The following is a 26,049-nucleotide window of genomic DNA, read 5'->3' as shown; positions in this document are numbered from 1 at the left end:
TGTTGACACACGGAAGGCAAACTAACCACGTCCTCTACTCTCACTGAGTTCTCCAGCGCTCGTGTACACGTTTGGGTGTCTGGAGTGCTGACCGACAACACAAACTGTGAAATAACAAACAAGTCCGTTTTTTTTCTGGGCCGTCTCGATCAGAAAACATGCGATTCAACAAACCAAATCAGATTTGTCTCTGTCACATGCAGCCTCATTAGAGTACATCCGAGTACCTCCGCTCACGGCTTGACAAACAATAAATAATAAAGTGGGCATATTAAACAAGGTGGACTAATCTCTAGGTTTTGTTCCAGACCCTCCGGATTGTCCAACTGCTCTGGTTTTTAAGCATCGTTTTAGCATTCCCAGCTTTCTATAATGTGTTATTACAACTGAATGCCGTAATCATAATGACGGCCACAACAAACAAAACAAAAATAAGTTGTAATAAGAGTTGTAATAAAGTGAATCCTCCTTTTAGCAGATCACACTCACCTGGTCCAGTTTCTCAGTCTGCGACTTGAGTCTGCACACGTTTAACTTCATCTCTCCATTCTCTTCTTCTAACAGCTGTACCCTGTGTACACACACACACACACACACACACACACACACACACACACACACACACACACACACACACACACACACACACACACACACACACACACACAAGAACAGTTTTACCTCCATCTGTATGGAGCTGCAGACTTAATGCTCTCATCAAAATACCAGAAAGGACCTGATCCACAGACCATGTATGTGGGGGACGTTACCTGTTACAGAGCAGGTCTATCTCCACGTTCCTGTCCCGGTCCATCTTGCTGAAGGCCTCCCGGTGCCTCTTGGTCTCCTCCTCCAGACTCTGATCTGCCCTCGTCTCTGCATCCTTCACCTGCTCCTCCAGCTCGTGCACCCTGGGACGCACACACAAGAGAGGAACGACAGCTGTACACACAGTTTAACGTAGAGGACAGTAACGGCTCAGTACAAGCTGAAGAAAACATGCGCACTGATATTCTATTTTATACACGGCCAGTAGATCCGCCCTACATGCAGCACACGGGCCCTTAAGAAATAAAGGACTCGGTGGTGGTGTTTCCCTACCTGTGTACCAGCTGTGTGTTCTCCTGTTTGAGTTTAGACTTCAGGTCACCGTTGGCCAGACTGTCGCTCTCCAGCTCCGTCACCTTCTTCTCCAGATAACTGACCTGAGCAAGACCACCACAAAGACTGTATCTACCCAAAAGGAATGACACATATCCCCCTAATACTGAAAAACACAAACTGGTGGCTGCTTAGGATTGTCTCTGACTCGTGAGAACCTGAAACAAACGGACCCGAATGAAGCCGCTTATCCTTTTAACTGGCGTTCAGCCAAACACAGTGACTGCTTGTATTTTGGTGCGTGTGCGTTCGGGTTTTTTACTTTCTCTGTGATGTCGAGGTCGCAGGAGTCGATGCTGTCCGTGAACAGATCCTCTGTGCTGCTGCCCTGGCTGGACCCAAACACACTGTGGTTGGCCTGGAACAGCTGACTGCAGGGAGGAGAGGACGCGTTAAGAAACCCGTTCCACACGGAGACGCTCACAGACATCACCCGGCTGAATGCTGAACCCGTCATCGGATTCTGGGCAAATGCGGATTCACTGCAGTATTGTCACGTTAAAGAGGCGACTGGTAGGAAAGTCGGGTCACTCACCGACCAAATGCTGTGCTGGTAATCTTTCGGTTAGGGCTGAAACACAAGAGAGAGAGAGACTGAGTCACACACACACACACACTACCTGCTGCTACGACAATTATCATGGCTGCAGACTGTCACGCGTCTCACACACTCATCTGTAGCTGCTGCTGAAAACTGAAAAAGAAAAGAAACCATAAAACACACAGACAGATATCTTCTCTTGTACCACTTAGTGTGGTGTTTTATTCAACATGTTGTTCATGATGCTTCATGGTTCATGTGTCCCTCCAGAACCAGCAGAGGGCTGTTAGTACTTCCTCTGCACAGAGAGTTGGTTTTTTCCATCTCTTCACCTCCACAGGCTCTACCGTCAATGAAGCGCACTTTTGAAAACGTAACCGTCATGATCTGCTGTGACATCATCACTCCAGGTAAGAGTCTGCAGATGGAGCAGATAGCCGCTGCCTTCAGCTGGCTGTATCACCATTACAGTTGGCGAAAAAAAACAACTCATTGATCTGCCGTGTGTGTTCTTCGCTGCTGTATTGCATCCCACAGAGACACAAAAACCTAGGTCGCTATAGCAACAGCCCATGCCCACCCTTTGATGTGGGTTGCACAGAGGCTGGGATTTGGGTGGATGGCTTGTGTGAATCTGAGCATTGTTAGATCGGGGGGGGGGGGGTTTACCTGTTGGCCTTGAGGTTTCGAAGTCGAGCCTCCAGGTCGTTGAGCAGATTCACTTTCTTGCAGCACTGAGAACAGTAGATGTCCAGCAGATCACTGTTATACAGCTGCCGCATCTTCTGGGGAGTCTGGCCCGCACTGCAAACACAGAGAACGCGTCAATAGATGGGATATGCTGTGCTAGTGATAGGACAGCTATTGGATATGAAATACAGCGACAACAAACCCTGCAACAACAAACGTGTCACCACAGCGAGACCGGGGCTGTAATGATCCAGGAAGAGATTTCTGCGACGCTCAGTCCATAGATCAGGGACGAAATGAGGAGATTTCTTTATTATTTGAACTATCGAGAATAAAGTCAAGATGTCACGAACAAAGCACACAGTTCAGGATCACGGTTGAACTACCAGTATTAGTGCAAGACTTTTTCTTTTTTGCATGTTGAGAATAAACAGGAACATTTAGCGTGAGCGCATATACTGAAATTTTGACTTTATTCTTGACATTTCAACTTTATTCTCACAACAATATGAAATGGATATTTGAGAGGGAGTTATGACCCGTTTAACTTCCTAACACTGGCTCTAAGCAGCATATAATACATTATTAAAACTGATAATCACAATCATATATTTCCTCTTCATTTGAATTGTGTGTTTTTGTAAATAACTACTATAGATGACAATAAAGTAAAAGGATAATAGAAGATTTGAAATTATGTTTTGGTTCTGGAACGGTTGTGAAAAAAGTCCGTCTGGAGCCTAAAGTTCTTGGACAGGAAATCGGAATAGACGGGTCAGACTTCTCAAAAACCTGAATCGGCCAACTTCAATCAGAATAGAGAATATGCAACATATCTGACGAGAAGAAAGTTATTCTAAGAAACCAAAAAGTGACACTTCCTGTTACGTCTTGTAAAAATGCACTTCTCAATATGCGAGTGTGTGATTCGGGGTGTGTGCTTCTGACTCAACCACCGACCTGGAGGGGAGGGAGGATCCCAGGTCTGAGAAGCCATTCGTTCGGGTGTCCTCTTCAGGACAAGGGCTGCTGGGAGTAAAATCCACGTCCTCCCCCTCGCCGTAGTCCTCGAACTGCTCCTCCCCGGAGATGACGGACGCAGACGCTGAGCCAATCGGGTGGCTAGAGTCACGTGGCAGGAAGTACAGGAAGGGCGGTTATTAAAAAAAAGAAAAAGAAATAAGAACAACAAACTACCAGAAGAGAAGAAGTAATACAGATTCATCATAGAGCTCCTGACATTCACTTATAAACACTAACTGGCCCCAATAATTCCATAGACTGTATATGAAGAGGCCCCCTGGTGGTTGGCTGCAGTCAGTGCAGGGGGGGGGGCGTATTGACCCTTCATGCATCCTGAAAGCCTCAATGGGAAAACTTCAGGGGGTCTCTACAATCATAAGACAATTATAGGTAGTTAATACGCTGATATACGTTTCTGATGTTTGGCTTTAACGAGTTATTTGAGGCTAATAGGGGTGTGGCGGTCCAGGTGGGTGTGGTCGGGACCTCAATACCGGGACTCCACCATCTGCTCTTTACTGCGCAGACTCTGGCTGCAAATGATGTCAAAAGCGCAAGATGGCAGCTCCCGTATCGGGGGATGTGTTGGCTTCCTGGGTGGACAGGCTGCCTCCCTCCCTCCCTCGTATCGCCGGGACTGACCCGTGTCGCCTCGTTGGATGCAAGGAGTCGGAGCCGTTGCCGTTTTCGGCGCTGCTGTCCATGTCGCACTCCCCGTCAGCGCCGCAGCCCTCGCCGTACACACTGCATTCTGGGTAGGAGCGCGTGCACATGATGATGGGAGGGCCCAGCTTGGCCTCGCCGTTCTACACGAACAAGCAAACAAAACAAAAAAGTGAAATGTTAGCGACGTCACTACAGAGACACTACATGCAGCAGAAACCATGTTGTAGAGCATTTTACCCCAACAATAACAATCTACAGCATTATCAATCATCTGTACATGTTAGAAGTCTTACATTACATCTAGATTTCTTTTCCTGGGTGAGTCAACGCTCCCTGAGACAGACGGGACACCTTTTACATTGAATCATAGGACGTCAGGAAAGGAAACCCTCTGGCCTTAAACCTCGTTAGAGCAGCAGTAAGATATAGTGACAGCATAAAACCGCCTCTGATCAAATACGTGGAGCAGTAGAAGACACCGTGGGATGTTGCAGCGCACCTCCAGCACTGGACCTGGAGATGGTTTATCAGAAACAGAGTGGGGACGTCGCGTGCCTCAGATCTGTGTGTGTCATCAATTATGCAAGAGCCTGTCTGGCTTCACCCAACTGAGGTGCCAGGGCAGACGCACACCCCGGCTCACACACAAACACACACAAACACACACACACACACACAAACACACACACAGATCCAGCTGCAAGTACAACATAGGTGCTTTCCTCCTGTCTTTAATTGTGATTGTGTTTTTTATACACACACACACACACACACACACACACACACACACACACACACACACACACACACACACACACACACACACACACACACGACTGCTGAGTAGCTTTCATTCATCAATTATACACATGTTTTTGTCTGAGATGAAGAGGAGTGTGTGGAGATTTGGATTCATGACGAAGAGTAAGTGAGGAATTTAGAAATAGTTAATCCAGGGATGTGTATTCTAATGTTGACCTTCCACTGAAACATTATCTATACATGTTATATAAAGTGGAAAAATCACAGTAACACTAAATTGTCCCCATGGAGCCGCCACAAGACAAACTAGTGTGTGTTGACTCTTTGTCTCGCGAACTTCCTCGCCGCTGTCGTCAATAACTGAGCGCTCCTGCGTGAGTCCAAACACAGGAACCCATGAGAACCATCAAGGTGGCAGATGTCCCGCCCCCAACAGGTGCAACTGAACCCAGAGCAGAGTGAGGAAGATGTCAATCAGGCGGTCTGCGCGCACACACGCACACACACACACACGCACACACACACACCTGAGGAGAGACCTAATCAGCCAAATGAAGTGGAAACAGCTGTGTGTTCACAGAGCGTACGGGAACTTCAGGAGTAGTGTGATCAAATCAATTCAATCACTGGCATTTCACCTACAGGACCAGAACACTATGAAACAAAGAGCGCTCACCTTCACATGCATTCTATCAAACTAGTTCAAAATATTGAATCCACACTGGATCCACACTCACCGGCAGCACATGACGCTAAGCATCACTTGGTCCTGATTTGAAATCATCCTGTTTCTGTGTGTAAACGCACTGAATGCTCTTTTCATTTAAGTAAGAAGCAATATTCTCCCTGAGAAGTGTGTGTGTGTGTGTGTGTGTGTGTGTGTGTGTGTGTGTGTGTGTGTGTGTGTGTGTGTGTGTGTGTGTGTGTGTGTGTGCATTCAAAACAACATACGGTCTCTGTCATCGTGGAGGTGGGACCAAAATCCACTGTATTCCTGAAGCTGGAAGGCTCACACACACATGTTTCACTGCAGCTCACCATTCACATTTGAAAACACAATGCTGCTTCAGCTGGGACTAAGCCACACCTCTCTCTCTCTCTCTCGTTGCTAAGCAACTGTTCAGTTGGGCTGATCTCTGGTGGCGAGGACTGCACACAGCAGCTTGTGATATATTGCACATTCATCGATATTGTAAACGATGATGGTACTGTAAACGCTCAAGACAAAACATAGTTAGTGAATAAATTAAAATCAGAGTTTTATGGAAGACAATTTCTGCCAGCAAAATGAATTAACTAAATAAAAACAGCTCTCCACTGGGGAGAGCGACTGCCTTACTTTGCCCTGAGCCCCAAATCATTTGATTTAATGGCCGATCCCCACCGAAAGCCTTAGAGAAGCGTTTTTGACATCCGTCACAGAACAAGAAAAGCTTCCATTTTATGAGATGTATCAGTCCTCACTTACTGTGAGAGACGTGCGTCTGGCGGAGACTCACCATGTTTTATTAGTTAGTTTTGTTGTGTTTATCGACGCGAAATCTACAAAGAAAGCTGTTTAAATAACACAAATCAGCTCATTAACCACATCCACACTGATCGTTTCAGGCTCCCAGTCTGTCTGTGAGCTCACCTGTTCCCCTGCAGGAAGGTTCCCCTCACTCTCTTGAAATAAAATCAATTCATCAATATGAACGCCGTTTGATTCCTTCCCGTGGAGCCGACATAAAACAGTATTTGGGTTCAGTAAATGCCTGAAGGCCGGTAGCTGAGTGGACAGACGGGCAGAGAGACGGAGTGGGTGTGGAGTGGATGACAGAACGCTTACTCGGCGCTCACGCCGCCGAGTCCACATCACGACATACTGACTCCTCGCGTTAAACTCAACACAACCACGAGAAACGATGTCCACGTTTAGACTTTAATCAGCATCTCATTATATTGACTCGCCATCGGTAATGAGTCCGTCCCGCACAGAAACACTGACAGGATTCTGACGTTCTGCTTCATTCCAAATCACGTTCTCGCTCCTAACTGGTCGGAATACCGACGCTTGGTCGGCGGCCCAACACCTCAAACTATGGCGCTCTCGGTTCCTCCGGTGTCAGTTTCCGCTCATTACATGTTAAACCGCATAAGTCTGTACCTGGTAAATGTAACCGTTGTCAGTCACAGACTGGTTGGAGGAAACGCCGCGAGGACCCACAGCCATCTTCAGGATCTCCTCACAACCTGGCAGGAGGAGAGCAGGAAGGGGGGGGGGGGAAAACAACCTAAGATACAGAACACTACACCTCAGGAAGGTTCTCGGCAGTTTAAGGAATAGTTCAACAATTTGGGGGAAAACGCTCATTCACTTCTTTGGATGAGAAGATGGACACCACCCTCATGCCTGTGATGTTAGGATGATGCAACAGCAGTTAGCTTAGCTTAGCATAAAGACTGGAAACTCTCTGCTGAACCTCTTTGGCCCATCAGTTACGCGCGCTGCATTTCTCACCTTTAATGGCGAACACTCCGTGGCAAAAGTCTTTGAAGTTGATCTTCCCGTGAGCGTTGGGATCCAGGTACCGGGTTAACTTCTTCACCTGCAAGAGACAGACGAGGTCTTTACCACACCATTCTTAGACTCCATCGATGGACGTTATTAATGTCGCCTGGTTGGTTTGAATCTCTCCCGCTTTCATCCTTCACACGTTTATCCACTTAGAGAATGCCAACACTGTGACTATGTCCAGAGAAGTCTGTCTAAGTGTCTCCTGTTGACCATTCGGAGCGTCCCACTCTGTGTCACCCTGTCTTTTCTGCAGGCTTACTGACATTGCATTCTTTTTTACATATTGTTTCGACTCGAGGACCTTGACATAAAGTGAGAATATCAGTTCCCTCGTCTCAAATCCAATGTTTTTCTTCTTGAATGGCTTTTTGGTTCGACGTCTGAAATGAGGTCTGCGGTTAAAGATACTTGAACGTTTTCCTCTACGATATTAAACACGTCAGTAAATGCACCTCTTCTGAAGCTTTTACGAGTTTAAAGAAAGGTGTTAAAAAGCATCATCACTAGAACACGAGTCCACCTTTAGCTGAGTGGCGGTGACGTGGAGTCATTGCCCTCTTTAAAGCTACCAGACTGAAATGACTGTAGCGGAAGATCACAGCTCCGACTCTGACAGCCGAGCTCAGAGCCGAGGGAGGGAACGCCGCCGGACGCGGGATTTGGTGGGAGACGGTTTCTGAGTACGGATAAGTAGATCAAAGTTATATACTGTGGATCAACCTGTGCTAAACACACACACACACACACACACACACACACACACACACACACACACACACACACACACACACACACACACACACACACACACACACACCACAGCTCAGTGACACATCATCACACGGGCTTAACACTGCTACATCAAACACCTCCAGAGGCTTTCATGTCAGGCAAGCAGAAGCCACTTTCAATCAATCCCTGAATATTATACATCTGAATCTCTATTGGTCTGTTATGTCTCTAATGTCTTATGATTATTACACATGTACACGTGTGGATCTGTGGTCACGGGACACAATCTCTTCACCTCCAACGATCAAACAAACAAACGTTCAAATAGAGTTTGCAGCTTCCAGAGCTTTAGAGGCGCTGTCCACTTGAAAATGTGCTCCAGTAAGCATTATCCCATCTTTTCATTAGCAATTAATCTGCCAAATACTTCCTCAGTGAGTCAGCAATATGTCAGAAAACTGTGAAAAATATCTGTCAACTGTCCTATCGGTTGGATTTCTAATTACACAAAACAGAGAACTACGTTTAAAAGTCTAAAACAATGTTTACATTGTTTACAAAACTATAACTGTGAAATAATAATAATATTTAAGAGAACATTTGTGATATGAGAAAACACAAATTGTAGGGCTAACATGACCAAAACAAAACCCGAATGATGTGTTAGTACAAAAAGTATGCATTTGAAGTGTCCTGTAACGTGTGCATGCAGTGTGGTGAGGTAAACGTGAGGAATAAAGCATAAAGACGATATTTCATGCTCACATAGAAGCGGAGGCTTCTGGATGTGTCACTGTTTTCCAAAAGAAACAAATGTAAATACGGCGTTGGCGCAGCGAGTGCCGGATCATTTCATTACTTATTAACCGACCAATCCGCTCGTAAGTCTCCTCCAGGAGCTCCCGTCGCCATGGCGACTAAGAACACAGGGATGAGAGGAGCTGCGGGGGGGGGGGGGGGGGGGGGTGATGATGGAAGCAGCAGCTACCTCGGAGTTATTTTTAGTAGAAGTGTGTTCGAGGTGCTCAGCTCAGCCGCCATGACAGCTTAAGAGGAGAATCTACTCTCCCTGCTGGATGGTGTTTATCCGTGGTCCTCGGTGCGTCCTCCTCTCCCGCCTCCTCTCCCGTCTCTTCACCGGGTTTCATTTCTTTCTCTTCCACGCTCCTGTTCTGCACGGCGGTCTAAGATAACCCGGTGTGACTAAACACAGTTACTCCGACACCAGTATGACAACGGGGTGCTGGTCTTCTTGGACTGCCATGAAGTACAAAGGCGGAGCTCCAGCGTATGCTTCACCTTAGTGTTCACCACGTCCTGAGGCCTGACACGTTCCCAAGTCTTCCATGCCTGCTTGTGAGGGTATAGGTAAATTCAGATAACCAATGAAAATAGAGACAGTACTTGACTCCAACTCTTAGAATGTGAAGAAATGGAAGATTGGCAAACTGTAGAATCATGAAACAAGCAATCAAATGATGACTCGGGGGTCAGTGCTGCTGGCCCCGGGTTCAGTACCACAGAGCGAGCCCTGGCACTCCTGGTTGGTGTTTACCCTGACTGGCAGTGTGCTCTCCATGGTACTGAACCTATCAACCTGGTACTGAACCCTGCACAGCATCCTGCACCCCCCTGCCAGTACTGTCAGCCCCAAAAGGGCACATCAGATCCAACATTTAGACATCTGGAGTCCCTGTGGCGCTGATATATGCGACCTCAATATCTTTTCAGCCTACCCTACCTGTGCATGTTCTACACACGTAGTGGATGTGATTCACCCTCATCCTTCGCTGTGTTTCAGAAAGATGAAGAACAATTAAATACAAAACAGGATGTTGACTTCATTTGTTTCCAAGTTTTTTCCCAAATGATGTAGAGAGTTTTAGATATTCTATCATCGAATGCCTTGAAGAACAGAGTACATAGTTGTAGTATAGTATATAGTTCCTAGGTTTGGGCCGAGCCCTGAATGTTTAATGTCTGGCTCCGCCCCTGAACCTTACTGCGCGCAACATAAACCATTGGACTTGATCAACTGCGTGTTTAACATTCAGAGTCCGTTGGTTCAGTACCGCGGCCTTTACAATGTTCAATCTAAGGCGAGCGAAACAACACGGAAACACAGCGAGGTCGTTGGGCGCTGACGTGAACTGCACAAACAAAGGGTTGCCTCACAAGATGATGACCCAGGCAGGGATCTCAGGGAACAAAAGAAATCCTGCTGAATCCCACAACAAGCTGTTTGTTCTCTGGTGCAGTACTGAGCAGCCGGTGAGTTCTTCCTCTCCAGGCCTCTGAAATTATTATTCCAAGAGGAATAAAATCTCTTGAAGTCCAGTGTCCATAAACGAGTTGATTATTTTGTTGTCTCCAGAAAACGAGATATTCAACCCGTTATCTTAAGAAAACAAAAAGGTTGTCGACATTCAATCGGGCCGGATCAAGCTGACCACAGACTATATGTAAAAAAGCCCGTCTATAAAAAGTCTCTCTCTCTCTCTCTCTCTCTCTCTCTCTCTCTCTCTCTCTCTCTATATATATATATACACACACAGTCTATGGAGCTCACTGTCCGCTTCACTCGTGTGAAAGATTTCCACCAACTTTATCTCAACATCAATATTAATCATGATGGAGAACATTTCCTGGTAAAAAAAAATCAATCAATAAACTGTGTATTGGTGGTATAAGCAGACAGGAATGTTTGTTTCCAGTTAATTGAGGGAATTAATCAAATATTACAGAGATCATACAAAAAAATATAATACGGTCGTTAAGCAGCATTTTATTTATTGATTTTTTTATTGATTTTTGCAGAATTGGCCACAATGGCCGAGGGCATAAAAGTGATGCATGGCACCACATATACGGCAGTATCTTAGATTATGAAGAGCCGACACCAAACAATCTATTTGCCGCTGATGCTTTTGGTCACTGTGACGCTTCAGTGGTACACAGAGTGGTGGACATGGTGCTGGACCACAGTTTGATGTCACAAGAGACATTAAGCCAGTGATGGACGGAGGAGCACATCACCGATGCAATATGCTGGATGGTGTTAGCATAAACGCAACACTGCAATGTACACAACGGTGTGGTCTGCGTTTATAACAGGAATACCTCTGCTTAAAGAAAAAGAGTGTAGTTGTAGGCGTGGAGGCTCTGTCGCCTCTCTAGGGTTAATAAGCAGGAACCGTTAATATGCATTAAGTATTACTATTAATAGCTGGAACCGTTTAAACATGCGTACGGCACGTGAGACAGACGGAATGAAGAGGTCGTTGTAGCCGTCATACAGCGGCACATCTAAGCAGTAAACGTGCTAACAGCTAGCTAATGACTAGCTAATGAGTCACTACAAGCTAACGCCTCCAACACACCTGTGACGTTTAAAAACGTACAGAAACGTTGTTGCCAAGGAGCTCGTACGGTCCATAATTCGTCACGTGTTAATAATTAACCTTGTGGAAATGTCGGTTGAGCGACCTACGGGCGGGTGATACGGAGATACCTGTCTGTAGTCAGGTACCCACCCCCCCCCTCTTCTCAGCCTCTCTCACCTCGTCTCCTTGACCGAACTGAAGACCGAGGTCCACCAAGTGCTCCACCCGGATGAAGCCGTCAGCATCCTCGTCGCACACGTCGAAAACCTCCTTGAGCCTCCTCAGAAACTGCAAGAGTTGCTCCTGGTCGGTAACGGCATGTCCTTCCATTGTAGCGCGTGGCTGCTTCGTCGGCGGGAGGTGGATGATGATGATGTTTTTTTTTTGTTTTGTTCTCCTGTTAAAGAATCGCTTTATCTGTCGCCATCATCGTTCTCGCCGTCCTCGACTGCCGCTGCTGTGACACAAGCGGCACCGCTTATTGGAGATGCGCGAGAAGTTACGGAAAAGGACGATGATTTACGACGAGGGCACGAGGCGTTTCGTCACAAGCCAGCTGCTGATTAATAATCCAGATTCCAGGTGCGTTACCGACTGCAGAAATAACACCGAGCAGCTGCTAACGTCACCTACGATGCCTTTTGTCACAGATAACTTTCCACTACAGCTGCACCGATGGAAGCAACGTATTAAACTGTATGGGAGTCCGGCCATTTCTTGAAATAATTGATGAAATGCTTGTAACAACGATAAAAAAAGAATAATCACGTTGTAAAACAATAGTCTCTACTTCTGCTTTACTTTAAAAATGATCCCGTAAATGTCACTTGTGTGGCTGCGAGGGACATTAAACAGCAGTTACAATGTTTTGCTTTAAAGTCAAAATGATTATATATTACTTTATAATAAGTGTGTGAGTATGCAGCGTGTCAAAGTAAAAAAGTGACAATATTAAGTTTACTCGAAACAGCCAGTATGCATACTAAAAAAACGCTTTTTGAGCGTGCCGTTCTTGTACACTTTTCTCCCACAATGCAATGCAAAAATGTAGATTTAAAAGGTGGTACTTTCAGCTGCAAAAATAAATAAATAAATAAACAGTATGGTGGTGAAACAGCTCCAAAAAGATACATTTAATAAATAACCATGTCTCTGTTGTGTTGAATTCTCTTATTCTGAAGTCGCAGTTTGATGTAACGTCCGCCACGGTATACATTTGGGACACAGACACATTTTAATATTATGAAGTTTGAATTCAATATAGTTTTGGCTTATCTGTCTCATCATTTTTACCTATCACTATTTTCTAGTTCGCGCAATTAGCATTTTCTTCTTTTCATGCAGAATGACCTTCCATATAAGGAATAATACAGTAGAGCTGCACCTTAAGTGTTTTATTAGAAAACATTTTTTATACAAGACCGATATCCCAGTCACATCACTTTACAAAACATAAAACCATTATGTCCCAGTCCTGGAAGCGATTCAATCTACATATTTAAGAAAGGAAAAAAAAACAGCATTTCATATCCAACCCCAATTAAAATGCAAGAATTATTACATTTGTCAATACTTTCAGCTGCAGTAGCTCTTCTGTGTAAAGTGATGATATATTTTACGTACAGAGAAGAGAGACATAAACAACCATAATCACATCCCTTTGCCGTCATATGCAATGTACAGAAGTGACTGCCTAGTGTAACTTAAGGTTAGGGGATGTACAAAATCACTGCTTGGCCCCATTTTAAATGATCAGCCTTGGTTCCAGCAGGGAGTCCCACCGTTCCGTCACCTGTGGGAGGAAGAGAAGATTAGGAGTCATTTCAACAGTGATTACGCGAAGATTCCAAAAAGGATCGGCACGGATATTATCACAAGCGACTGACTAACGACTGCTGACTAGCTTGGACTAGCATGGACACTCTCTCACATCCAAAGCAATAGAGCGCATTTCACAAAAGGTTTCAACTATTCCTTTTTTTAAAGGGCCAGTGTTTAGGATTTACTGGCATCTAGTGGTGAAGTTTCCAGACTGCAAACAAAACTGAAACTTTTCCCGCGTGCCAAGCGTGCAGGAAAACGATGGTGGCCGCCGTGGGAAAAAAAAGCGAAAGTCCCCATCTAGAGACAGTGTTTGTTTTTTTTTTTGTCCATTCTGGGCTACTGTAGAAACCATGGCGATGCAACATGGTGGACTCTTGAAGAAGACCCGCGCCATACGTAGATACAAGACGGCTCATTCCAAGCCAACGAAAAAACACGACGATTCCTATTTTCAGGCGATTGTACGCTAATGAAAACACACTTAATACTATTATATTCCATTTCTTCAATGGATCCATCTAAACCCCCACACGCTGTTCCTTTCAAATTTGTTTCAGCTCACCCGAGAGTCTCTGCAAATCGCGTACTCCACTCTCTCCACGCTCTCCGAGCCATCCGGGTTCTCGTAGACCAGGTCGAACTTGCCAGGTTTTACAGGAGCTGAGGGAGAAACAAATGAATTAGGCTTTTTTTTTTTTTTTAAATAGCAATGATATTGGACGCGTCAGTGGTGAAGCGATCCCTACCCGGAGAGCTGTTCAGTAGTTCCAGCTCAATCTGTTTGGTGGTGAGGTCAAGGCTCACGATCTTCCCCTCCTAAAAAAAAAAAATGCACAGCGTCAGTGGTGTGGTGAGTCTCCAGTATGAACCAACAGCTCATTATCTCCGAGGTCAGGGATGAAGTCACTCACCTTGTATTCTGATACCTCTGGTGTATAGTTCTCACTTAGCTCCAGTAACTGTGAGCACACAAACAGACAAACAGGAATCAGGAAAGCAAGTTTACAGCTAGTCTTAAAGTTCAGTGTCTTACTTTCACTAAAGGTCGTGCGCCGAGTGATTTCAAACCACCACCAAGAGCAGTGGACCTACCGGTAATTAGGACGGTGGCAAAATGTAAAATTCATGCGCGCAGATCTTCAGAAAACATTTGTACGCTAGAAGCTTGGTGACGTCGGGATTAGCTGGTGAAATGCTTTAGGGTTTTTAGCCGCGTGAGCTTTACGCTAACGCGCTAGCCAGCCGGGAACATGCTAGGTGCTAGCCAGTCACAACACCTCTGAGGGCTTTGTCCTATTCTTCCTCTGCTGTTGTTGGATTTTCCAAAATATATAAAGCAACCCGTTCCATTAACAAAAGAAAATTTGGAGAGAAAAAAACAACAACAATGCTATCGGTCCAAATTTTTGGCGCATTTTGTCTCTTTTTTTGGAAAATGAATTAAAGCTAAAACAGGTTAGCATGTAGGCGTGCAGCATCGATAACGGAGCAGATACACTGTGGTGAATCAAGACTAGACTTACCTTGAAGGCAATCTTCTGCCCCACCTGTGGAGGGGCGGCTAGCAGGGGCATGGAGCTGTAGTCCGGTTTGGGGGCACCTTCTGCTCCGTTCTGCGTACAAGAACCCGAGAGATTGTCACACGCAGTATTTTCTTAATGGACGGCTAATGCAACGACCGTGTTTCCACGGACACAACAGATGATGACAATGTGATGTGACAGACGCAACGCCATTCTCACATTTCATTTATGCAACTGGCCCTTTGCTAGGGTCAGTCAATTAAAGCAGGTGTTGAAATCAGAACCGATAGCGTCCTACGGTACAGACACATGCAGACAGACCTGGAGGACCACGGACAAGTTGGTCAGCTGATCGGTCCGGCGGGACGGCTCCTCGGCTCCGTCGTAGCTGAACCCAAAGCTGCTGCTGCCGCCGCGCCCTCTGACGGCCCCCCTGCCGCGCCCCCATCCTCCTTCCTCTCCGCGCCCACCCTGTCCTCGGCCGCGGCCCCTCCAAGGCGTATGACCGCGGCCCCCGGCGAGAGGCGACTGACCGCGGCCCCTCCAAGGAAACTGACCGCGGCCCGCGCCGAGAGGCGACTGACCGCGGCCCCCGGCGAGAGGCGACTGGCCCCCGGCGACGCCCGGCTGCTGCACCGGCCTCCGGATGACCAGCTTGATCTCCTCCTCGCTGTCCGAGTCCGAGTCATCGCGAGGGGGCGCCGCTACGCTCGCGGCTTGTCTCTGCGCGCCGTTTGCGGACCGCAGGGCCGGACTAGCCTGCTGAGATTTGGAGTTCTCACTCCCTTTGGGGGTCGTGGAGGTGGTTTTTGGCGGGATTTTTACAACGGTGGCCTCGTCGGAGGAGGTTTCGGAGGAGGATGACGAAGGAGGGCGGGACTTTGCCTGGGTGGGTTTGGTGGTCGGCGGCATCTTGGAGGCAGCGGGGGCGGAGGAGGGCGTTTTGGGCGCTGGTTTTTGGGCAGCTGGCCTTTTGGGAGCTTTGTCCTCCTCGCTACTGGAGTCTGAAGAGGAGACCTTCTGTGGTTCTGACTGTGCCACTGGGGGCTTCTTGGGGATTTTAACTGGGCTTTTCTTGGTAGAAGCAGCTGGTTTGGTGGTGACGGTCGGGCTTTTTTCCTCTGCCTTCTTGCTTTTCTTCTTCTTCTTCTTCTTTCCTTGTGTTTTCTTACTCCTCTCATCAGCTGAAGCCTGACAGGTATCCCTCCCCGCCGTCTCCTCGCTCCTCTTTTTCCTCTTTTTTTTGATCACTCCATTTTCTCCCGGCCCGTCCTCCTCTGCGGGTCTCGCTCTCTTTCTGCAGGTTTCACTGGAAGCATCTGGACCGCCGCTGTGCCCGTTCACCTGGGCCAGACAGTCCACCTTCACCCTGGCAGACGAAGAATCAGAATCAGAGACGGTCTATTGCCAAGTACGTTACACACACACACACACACACACACACACACACACACACACACACACACACACACACACACAAGGAACTAGGCTTGGTGACTGGTGCGTGACAATAGAGTTGACACTTTTTTTGTCAAAATATCAGATTTTATCAAGAGAAACGGACGTAGAAAAATAAATACAAATACATTGACATTAGTTTAAGGCTTGGGGGGGCAAACCACGGGCCGTTTTTTAATTTATTTAAATAAACTAGAATATAGCTTGATCATATTTCTAATAAAATGTACCGCATGAACGTTGCACTAGTTTAAACACTAGATGTCAACTACATTTTAGTGAAATTATCTTTGTCTTACCATCTTGGCACAGAAACCAATATTTACCACCTGTTCTGTTTGTTACATGTTAATATTAAGATTTACATTTGCATTGTAATCTTTTTTTAACCCAAAATTAGGCAATTGCTGCCTGTTTTAACTTTTACTTATTTCCAGATTTACACATAATATCTTAAATGGGCTTTTAGGCCACGTACAGCATTAAGAGATTTCAAAGTATTGAATTGATTTAAATTAAGTGCATAGTTGTTTTGATAGAAAATTAATTTTCTGAGGCACCATGAGGTTTTGTAGTTTAGAAACAGATTATTTTTGCAGTGCAACTGGTTGAAAACTACACATTCACTCCTTACATTTTTCTGTATATGGCCCACAATTAAAAGTTTGGCCACCCTGATTTAAGGCCGTACAATCAAAAACTATCGGCAGCTCTGCTTTGACCTAGATTTTCAAAATAAAACATGACCCTGGCATAGTTTGCAACTAACAATTGAACTGGGGCTTTCGGGCGGAAGTCATCTCACTGAATAAGAAAGGACGCTCCATGCTTGTCTTTGCCTTGGCGGCCCCTTACGTCTTCAGGTGCCTGTTAGAGCTGACCTGAGAACCGCAAAGGTCGCGGCCGGGTAAATTATGACAGTAGAAGCACGCGCACCTGACGCTGTCGTTGTCCCGCACCACGTACACGCTCTCCGTGTGCGGCAGGTAGCAGTCTTCCACGAAGAGGCTGAGGATGCTGCCGCGGCCGAACTCAAACTTCTCTCTGATGACGCTCTCCAGGTCCGCCACCACGCGACAAGCGTTCAGGTCCACGAGCAGCCAGCACATGCGGCAGTCGACGACGGCCGGCGGTGGGTAGTCAAAGTGCAAGCGCACGCGGATGAAGTTGTTACCGTGGGCAGCCATGCCACACGCCGAACTCGCACTCCAAAACACCGCCACTCGTGTTCCGCTGGCAACAGGGATGCTATTTCCGATCTGGACTTTCAGAATAAGAGTGCTCATTCGTCAATAGTGTCGCTAAAACGCTTCATTTTGCGGAAAAGGGCTGTTTATTGGCATCGTGTTCACATGTACTAACGTTACGGCGTATAAGAAAGTGATGGAGTGATTATTTGCTATTTGTAAATACATTGTGCTGGATGAATGAACTCAACCAAAGATAATTTTCATCAACAATAATAAAATAAAGCTAATAAATCTAATAACAGACGATTACTGAAATGCCCCGAATGTAGAATGCAATTTCTGCGGGAAAATCGTGATAGGCCATTAAAATGGCATATTCTGAAGTAGGGCAGAATTTGAACACATTAATTACCTAGAATTTGTATTTCTGTATTTTTGTAACACATAAGTGTATAACAAAGTACATTTATTTATCAATGGTTATTTTGGTGGCTTAAAGATCGAATTACCGGTGTATAGTACTTTAGTCTTTCATGCCTTTTATTTTGAAGGACCAACGTTAAATCGGAAGTCTGGGGTTACTCGCGATGAGAGCCAGTGCCCTGTCTAAAGCCAACTCTTTCACAACACTGCCCTCTGGCGCGGAGGCAGATTATCAGCTCAGTGCACAGACAGGTTCGGTGGAAAAGACGACAACACGTCGAGTGCAATGCATCAAGGGAAGTGTAGTTCATTATAAACATCTACCTATCTATCTAGTTTACCTGGCAACACCAACAATATTATCCCTCAACTGTAGCTGACTTTCGTCCCTCTACTCTGAAATAATTGTTTGTGTAACCATAAAATATTTTTAAAAATTCAGTCTATTCTCTATCACCTTAAATTCCCATTTAACTTATGTATTTATAGGTTTAAATGAATCTTTTACACATATTTACGCAGTGTTTCCGGTCCCTACCCATAGTTCCTAGCAACATAGCCAGGTACATTTGAGAGAGAGCGAGAAAAAAAAATACGACGTCTGTCAGCTGACCCCGCCTGTGGTCATGTGATTTCTTGAAGCACGAGAGCCGTACAGAGCAGAATTTACACAAACTCACGCTTCAACGATGAGCCGGGCAGCAGCAGCAGCAGCAGCAGCCTGGAGTTTGTTGTTTCTCCTGGCTTTCGTCGCCGATACAGGTATGATTATGGTCTGTATGAAGCGCCTCAACAAGTCTAGCCGACTAAAGTCAGACGTGACGAGTGAACTCCTCCACTCCACTGGCTGCAAAGCGAAAGCAACGGCTGCTAAACGCGTTTAACTTTGACGTCTCTCCTTGCGCCTTGTATTCGTTTATTAAACTCTGTAAGTAATACGGTAACTTGATCACCCGATGTTAACTGTGGGGTGTCATTGAATCCCGCGTGCAGGGCTCTCCAGTCGTCCCCCGACCGGCAAAGAAGCCTGGAACTATGTGGAGGTGAGGGACGGGGCCCACATGTTCTGGTGGCTCTACTGTGCTGACAGCCAGGATCTGCCTCTGGTCATGTGGCTGCAGGTAGGACACGACCGAGTCCACTCATCACTGCAGACACACACGCACACGCACACACACACACACACACACACACACACACACACACACACCTAGGTTTAACTGATTCACAAGTCGCGTGCTCTTTTCCCAAAGCACCTTGTATGGTCTTGATTCTTATTCTGTTTGTCTGTTTATGCGACACCAAAACGCAAACTGGAGCAGGTTTTAAGTCTATGCTAGTTGATTTCCCAATGGACTATGGAAGGAAAATGCTGTGTCAGCTAGTTCAAATGACCACACAACTAGTGACTGAATGAGCAATCGCAGTGCTGCTTCTATTTTCATGTGCAGAGGGGGAACTGACTAATGACGTTAGGTGTTTATAACTGTACTGTAATTCTTCAGGAAATCTGAAATAATAGGTCATTAACAGTACATATTATACAGCCCGTCTGCTGTTGTGATGAACCCACCTCTTCAGGAAGTGCTACCCTGAGCCTTCCACTCAGCACTTATTGTTTTCATACTAGCTTGTTGCACTTATTGTATTCGTATTACTTATAGCACTAACTGTTTTTCTTGTTTCTGTACTTTGGCTCTGAGTTTTGCTCTGCTTCATGCTCTTAGATGCTTGTTTGGAAAAGGAAATGTACTTATGACTTCTGGTGACTAGTAGTTCTTTTGATTACCAATGTTGATGCACTTATTGTAAGTCGCTTTGGATAAAAGCGTCAGCTAAATGACTGTAATGTAATGTAATGAGGATGTTTGCTCGTGTGTCTTCAGGGTGGACCAGGAGGATCAGGAAGTGGCTTTGGGAACTTTGCGGAGATCGGACCTCTGGACGGGGACCTGAAGCCCAGAAAGACGAACTGGGTGAGAAGGTTTTTGAAGGAATCCTCCCTCGTCTTTGTGTCCGGCCAGCTGCTTAGCGGTCAGGAAAACGCCGCTTCGGAGCACCACGGAGCTTAGAATGTGTTGAGTTCTAGACTGTGTTCTGTTGAGTCATTGTGTCACAATCGTAGAACCACTGAGGCGTCCGCAGGGAGGGTATCACAGTAGCCCACTGAAGGGGTGAGAGTTACAATTCCACAATTATTGAAAAGATCTTTAATAAACAGACCATAACCGAACACTTTCTCTTCTATATCCATTCGAGCGTTACCAAAGGGCACCAGAGTGGACAGTACACCGTCTCTTTTTTATTTCTAGGGTCTCCTTGATGTAACCCTCCAACATCGCAGCTCCAGTTACACTGCACAGCATGTGTCATACCCTCGAAGTTCAACACCGTGTCCCAGCCTAAATCTAGCCAGATAGTCGACAACACTGACAGCCCCGCCTCTTCAGGCCTTCTCCAAAGCCCCTCCCCCAAAATGATCCTCATAAACGTAAACGGTGAAGGTGACTGTTGTTTCTCCTCGCAGCACATTACAGTCCTGCGACAGCCACAGATGACGGGTTCTGTCTTCTTTTGTTAGTCAGAGCACTTGATGATGCATTGATTTTTGGAACGATTCGTTCATTTTAGCCTCAATTGATTTAAGATTTATTTTGTCGATTTCCGGCACATCTCTGCCAAACAAGATTAAATGTGGCTCTTTTGTGGAGAAACTCGTACGACAGATTATTGAGTTTGAGTTTAAGTCGACTAATAATGTCTTTGGTCGAGGACGGCCCTAGTTTGACTGTATGTAAACATGCTGATGTGTGTTGGCTGTTTCAGGTGCAGGCAGCCAGTGTGTTGTTCGTGGACAACCCCGTGGGCACCGGCTTCAGCTACACCGACAGGCCGGACGGCTACGCCACCGATGTGGCCACGGTGGCCTCCGACATGCTGGTGCTGCTGCAGCACTTCTTTACAGAGAGGGCGGAGTTCCAGGTATGTCCGCTGCTCTTCGCGTCACTCGGGCAGGTCATCGTAACGCCACTCTACAAAGAAACGCGAGTCCCGAAGAACATGTCGCCTCTGCTTCATTTTGCTGTTAGAGCCCAAACCAGTTTGAATTGCCTAAACTTTGTAAAATGGCCATTTTTGGAGGGACATAAGATATATTTTATCATCTGTAGGGAAAAGTGAAATGTGTTTATAGAAAATGTATAAAATCGGGTTATTGTAATATTGGATATAACCAACAACAACAACCTGGCTAGGCTGCATATGTTTGCTAGCTAGGTTTGAATATTTTTTTTACGTTTATTTAAGCAAGACAAACACTAGAGAGCACTAAAAACATTACACAGTGAGGACGAAGAAGAAGTAGCTGAACATTAAAAACAAAAAAGTCTTACATCTGATAGAAAACGGGACAAATCAGGACTAGAGCAGAGCTAACAAGTTAGCTAAAAAGTTATGGCTAACAAGTTAGCTAACATCACTAGCTTACTGATCTCAGCCTGCTAGCTAAGTGTAGCCTTTGTTTGCTAGAAGAGTAAAACTGTTAAAGGAATTCTTCACCCCTCAAACCTTACAGTCTTGCCTATGAGTGCAGCCTTGGCTTATTACGAAAAAACAATTGTGTTCCGTTAAAAACATCTTGTCCTTCTGCGCAGAGCGTCCCCTTCTACATCTTCTCCGAGTCATACGGAGGGAAGATGGCGGCCGCTATCTCCTTGGAACTCACCAAGGTGAGTTCACGGCACAATGTCACTTCTCTTAACCAACAGTTCCTCCTTTTTCAGGCCCGTGACACGTGAGCTCACTGACGTTGGAAAGTCCCCATGTCAAACAACTGTCATGTGATGGATGAGAAAGCAAAAAAAAAAAAAAACCTGACAGTGTGGCTGTCTTCTTTTCTGAAGAAGTGATCAACTTCAATGCTATGCTTTATAGTAGTGTAAACATTTTTAGTTGCATCTTTAGAAGAAGATTGGAACAATCAACTGCAAATCCAAGTGACCTGAACTAGATCGGGGGCTTTCTTGATTGTACTTTGTTATTGGTGTTTATAGCTCCCTATTGAAATTGGAGGGTATTTTAATTTGTGTCTCTTGTCTGTCCAGGCCATTGCACAAGGGGCGGTGAAATGCAACTTTGCTGGTGTGGCGCTTGGGGACTCTTGGATTTCCCCGCTGGGTCAGTATCCGTCACAAACCTCCACACATGCTCGTCAAAAACAACCCCAACTGGAAATACGTTTTTCCGTTACTCGACGGCTTAAAGCGCGCGTGTTCTCCCCATCGTCCTCAGTTAAAATCATTCAGAACAAACCAGTTACTCAGATTTCTTCAGCTAGACTTCACAAAAGCTTTCTGTCTGTGAAATGTAGTCTGACAGTCAAATATGGTCAAATTTAAGTAAATATGCAAGGGAACCCCCACAGAGTAACATTAACCACGAGGAAGGTAAGGACTTGTTTTGAGCTTGATGTTTTTGTGCCGAATTTCCCAGACGAGGCCGACAATAATGAACATGTTGTAGAATACGCTCAACGAGGTGTGGAATATGTGCCCAGAGCGAAAGGAAAATTAAAACACCCGATTTTTAAAGGGAGTTTGGTGACGGCAGGAGTTATTACCTATAATATCCAATCACAGATCAACATGAAGAAGGTTGAATACATTAAGGGTTTATCTTTATGGGATTTGGTGGGTAAAAAATAACCAGAATGCTTTACCCACAGACTCTGTGATGACCTGGGGACCGTACCTCTACACTACTGTGAGTAACAAACTAAAGTTTCTATTCAAAACGTCTGAAGCCGATCTGCTGAGTTTCCAGCTGATCGTGTGGCCTCTCTGCTGTGCAGTCGCTGCTGGACGATTATGGCCTGAAGGACGTCAGCAGTGCGGCGGAGGCGGTGAAGCAGGCGGTGGAGCAGCAGCAGTTTAAGAAAGCCACCGAGCTGTGGTCTGTGACTGAGACGGTGGTGGAGCAGGTTGGTGTCCACAGAGGAGGATCCACAGCACGCTCTGATGCTGTCAGGGTCACTAGTCAGGGGACTAGTTATGTCAACTTATTAGAGACAGGCTTTTTTTTTTTTTTTTTTTGTATTTCTACTTTCCCGTCTTTTAAGTGTATTACACACATAGGATGTCAAATGCAGTACAGTATGCCAAAAAACACCAGGATGTTCCGGTCGCATTTTGCAGTTTGCAGGCCGGCGTGCTTTTCCGGCTATTCTGACCCACAATCCCTTTGAGCAGCAGCAGCAAGAGGGTCAAAGTTCAAGGTGCCATGTTATGAGGAAGTAGGAAGTCCCAGTTGAATGCGAACCGCATGCAACAGTACGTACTTTGTGAGGGCAGCTGCAGCGTGCGCTAAAAGTAAAAAGTATGCGATTTGGAACGCAGCTACAGACAGCAGCTGGTTAGCTTAGCTTAGCATTAAGACTGGAAGCAGGGGGAAAACGGCTAAATAAACAAAACAGGATAGAAAGTGTAATTTGTGAGCTTTAGAGGTGCTGGAAGGTGGACTTCAGGTTAGCTGTTTATGCTAAGCTAAGCTTACCGTCTCCTGGCTTCAGCATCATGTTTACCATACATACAGTTTTTTAATTTTCTTTATCATTTGCACCAAATATCAACTTGATAGTTTTCGGTGATGTCATTTAGATATTGACACATTGCTCTGAAAGACTGTACAAAGCGTTCACATCTGTAGGCAGCGGGACAAGATTCTGGTTTCAGAAGCGTTTTGGTTTTTCCGTTTGGTCAGTATAACTAAGACTACAATGGGGTTCAAGCAGGCGTTTGTCCGACAATGATTTAGCTTTTATCAGTTTAAAATGAGTTTGTAAACTGGCTACTTGTCTGGTCTTGTATGGGTTTTCACCTCAGAACACCAATGGAGTGAACTTCTACAACATCCTCACCCAGGAGCCGGATGAGAGACGCGCCTCTGCGGCAGGAGAAGACTTTATCTGTAAGTGATCGCATTGAAAAGACAGAGAATAGCTGATTTGGTGACAGGAAGTGTTTCATAACATGAGTCTAAATGTTAGTTATTTAAAGAGGGTTAACGCAGATCTTTCCATATTCACTTAAATGTTGTGTCTCCACCAGCTCTGCAGACGCGTCGCCATATTCGACGGTTCTACGGCCAATCGCTGAGCGAGCTGATGAATGGACCAATCAGGAAGAAGCTGGGCATCATCCCCAAGAACGTCACCTGGGGAGGTACCGTATCTCCGCAGTAGTCTTTACTCTTTTCTTCTTCCTTGTCGTCTTTTACATGCTTGTCCTTCTCCTGTCGGTGTCCAGGCCAGGCAGAGGACGTGTTCAGCAACATGGCGGGAGACTTCATGAGGCCTGTGGTGGACGTGGTCGACCAGCTGCTGACCGCCGGAGTCAACGTCACCGTCTACAACGGACAGCTGGATCTCATAGTGGACACCATGGGTAACGTACTCCGCGTATCACCTCCTGTTCAGCTCTAGCAGCGGTGGTGTAAACCCATCCTCAAGGAAAAGAGAGCTGTGTCACATGGGGTCTCTGCTTCCTGTCACATGGGGTCTCTGCTTCCTGTCGCAGGTCAGGAGCTGTGGGTGAAGAGGCTGAAGTGGGAGGGGCTACCTGGGTTTAACGGGCTGAGGTGGACCCCCCTGGATGACCCCACCTCCCCGGGCGTCACCGGAGCTTTCTGCAAGACTTATAAGAACTTCGCCTTCTACTGGATCCTCAAAGCCGGTCACATGGTAAGAGACGGATACACCAGCTGTGGCATTGCATTCCATCCTTTTCTTCTTCACATGTCCACTGTGTCAAGCACTTTGGAATTGCTGCTATATTAATAACCTTTTGTTATTATTATCGACCACACACTATATGTTTGTTAACAGATTAAGCCAACAATACAGCATGATGTTCATTTAGTACATTATGGTCCATTTAGAGTCAAACAGACCATAAAGCAGGGGATGCTTTAGGGCGGGGCTACCTTGTGATTGACAGGTCGCTACCGAGCCGTAGTCTGGTCGGGGAGTTGTTTTCATCTTAAAACTTTAACCCTCATCACAGTGTTTTCAATTCATGAAAGTTAATTGTGATAATCCAAAATGTCTTTCTACGTTTTTAAGTTGTATTTAGCTCCGCCCTCTGGTCTCACGTCTGGTTGCAAAAAAAAAACAAGATGGCAACGGCCAAAATGCCGATTTCAATGCTTCAAAAACATAGTCCACATTTACATTTTATGGAAAATTAGGATTTTCTACAAAACTCTGTTTTCAAAACTAAGAGCCAATCGGCTCTTTGATCAGGCGACATGCAACTTATGTGGCTATATGGCACAGTAACCACTCTACTCAGACAGTAACAGTAGCTTTACTAACGGTCAAAGAATCAACAAGAATTTCTCTTTCCCCGTCATCAGATTCCCTCAGACCAGGGACCGATGGCCTTGCAGATGATGAGGATGATCACCCAGCAGGTTTGATCCACCGCCCAACTCTGACACGCCAGCTGGAATGGCTCTGACAATCACAATGATCACATGACCTTTTTTTTTTTAATTATTTTTAATATTTCACCCTCTGCTAAACCAAAATAAATCTCAGTTCTGATTACAGTGATGACCTGTGTAATTCTCAGCCAGAAGAACAATAAAGGCACTTATTTCTTTTGTAAATACAGGGTGTGTTTCCTTCTGTTTTCAAAGACGCTCTTGTCGTTTTGACTACATATTAGAGAAGAGTGTGCTTTCCCCGAATCCTAAGATTTTTTACAATGACAATTGTAAAGCCAAATCTTTGAAAACACAGGCGATGTTTGTTCAACAGCTCGAGGGAGTGGCAGCATGGTGAAAGGTCAATCGCACAAGTGTTAGTACTCCATTTACCATGATGCACTTGCGTTGTCCAATTTGAATTGGACCTAGATGTGAAGTATGGTGGAGGAAAAATGCCCCCCCCCCCCCCCCCCAATGATCACACATGTATATGTGACAGGATCAAAGTCATCACATTTCCATTTCAAGAACTCTGATAAAACATTGTGAATGTTACTTTGCAAGATATTGTCTGCATACATATTACTAACATACAGTTTATAAAGAAACAAATCCACATATATATATATGA

General features: G+C 45.7%; 3 protein-coding genes across 3 annotated transcripts in view; 1 reads left to right on the top strand and 2 right to left on the bottom strand.

The window, feature by feature from the left end:
- rab11fip4a (RAB11 family interacting protein 4 (class II) a) overlaps positions 1-11,995 on the bottom strand; it is a 17,351-nt gene extending 5,356 nt beyond the window's left edge. Inside the window, exons 1-11 of the mRNA XM_068731544.1 lie at positions 11,693-11,995; positions 7,344-7,431; positions 6,990-7,075; positions 4,058-4,221; positions 3,353-3,514; positions 2,372-2,506; positions 1,697-1,732; positions 1,424-1,532; positions 1,102-1,205; positions 771-911; positions 490-571 (exon numbers count right to left, since the gene is read on the bottom strand). Of these exons, the coding sequence (XP_068587645.1) occupies positions 490-571; positions 771-911; positions 1,102-1,205; positions 1,424-1,532; positions 1,697-1,732; positions 2,372-2,506; positions 3,353-3,514; positions 4,058-4,221; positions 6,990-7,075; positions 7,344-7,431; positions 11,693-11,845 (1,260 nt within the window). The 5' untranslated portion in view covers positions 11,846-11,995. The remainder of the gene's footprint in view (positions 1-489; positions 572-770; positions 912-1,101; positions 1,206-1,423; positions 1,533-1,696; positions 1,733-2,371; positions 2,507-3,352; positions 3,515-4,057; positions 4,222-6,989; positions 7,076-7,343; positions 7,432-11,692) is intronic.
- Positions 11,996-12,894: 899 nt separating this feature from the next.
- On the bottom strand, positions 12,895-17,608 carry coil (coilin p80). Its single transcript, XM_068731579.1, has 7 exons — positions 17,257-17,608; positions 15,184-16,231; positions 14,863-14,952; positions 14,251-14,298; positions 14,086-14,155; positions 13,902-13,999; positions 12,895-13,307 (listed from the first exon to the last, which is right to left on the bottom strand). Exons 1-7 carry the CDS (start codon positions 17,604-17,606, stop codon positions 13,260-13,262), a joined length of 1,752 nt encoding a protein of 583 aa, XP_068587680.1. The 5' UTR covers positions 17,607-17,608; the 3' UTR covers positions 12,895-13,259.
- A 948-nt stretch (positions 17,609-18,556) lies between these two features.
- Positions 18,557-25,598, top strand: scpep1 (serine carboxypeptidase 1). The gene is made up of 13 exons (XM_068731506.1): positions 18,557-18,695; positions 18,927-19,054; positions 19,820-19,909; positions 20,760-20,915; positions 21,587-21,661; positions 22,037-22,109; positions 22,657-22,694; positions 22,783-22,911; positions 23,813-23,897; positions 24,038-24,151; positions 24,236-24,373; positions 24,506-24,669; positions 25,344-25,598. The coding sequence occupies exons 1-13, from the start codon at positions 18,623-18,625 to the stop codon at positions 25,404-25,406; spliced, it is 1,326 nt and encodes a 441-aa protein (XP_068587607.1). The 5' UTR covers positions 18,557-18,622; the 3' UTR covers positions 25,407-25,598.
- Positions 25,599-26,049: the final 451 nt, after the last annotated feature.

Source organism: Cebidichthys violaceus, unplaced genomic scaffold, assembly GCF_023349555.1.
Source record: "Cebidichthys violaceus isolate CVI_PGR_0920_01 unplaced genomic scaffold, fCebVio1.0.p SCAF_52, whole genome shotgun sequence".
In the NCBI taxonomy this organism is placed as follows: Eukaryota; Metazoa; Chordata; class Actinopteri; order Perciformes; family Stichaeidae; genus Cebidichthys; species Cebidichthys violaceus.
This window is presented reverse-complemented; position numbering and strand designations above follow the sequence as displayed.

Bases quoted from the DNA above. Each gene is read 5' to 3' on its own strand.
- scpep1 (XM_068731506.1), top strand. From the start codon at position 18,623: ATGAGCCGGGCAGCAGCAGCAGCAGCAGCAGCCTGGAGTTTGTTGTTT. The intron at 18,696-18,926 runs GTATGATTATGG...TCCCGCGTGCAG, and splicing joins GGCTTTCGTCGCCGATACAG to GGCTCTCCAGTCGTCCCCCG. The intron at 23,898-24,037 runs GTAAGTGATCGC...TGTCTCCACCAG, and splicing joins GGCAGGAGAAGACTTTATCT to CTCTGCAGACGCGTCGCCAT.
- coil (XM_068731579.1), bottom strand. From the start codon at position 17,606: ATGAGCACTCTTATTCTGAAAGTCCAGATCGGAAATAGCATCCCTGTT. The intron at 14,953-15,183 runs GTCTGTCTGCAT...TCTTGTACGCAG, and splicing joins ACTTGTCCGTGGTCCTCCAG to AACGGAGCAGAAGGTGCCCC. The intron at 14,299-14,862 runs GTAAGTCTAGTC...GTGTGCTCACAG, and splicing joins GGCAGAAGATTGCCTTCAAG to TTACTGGAGCTAAGTGAGAA.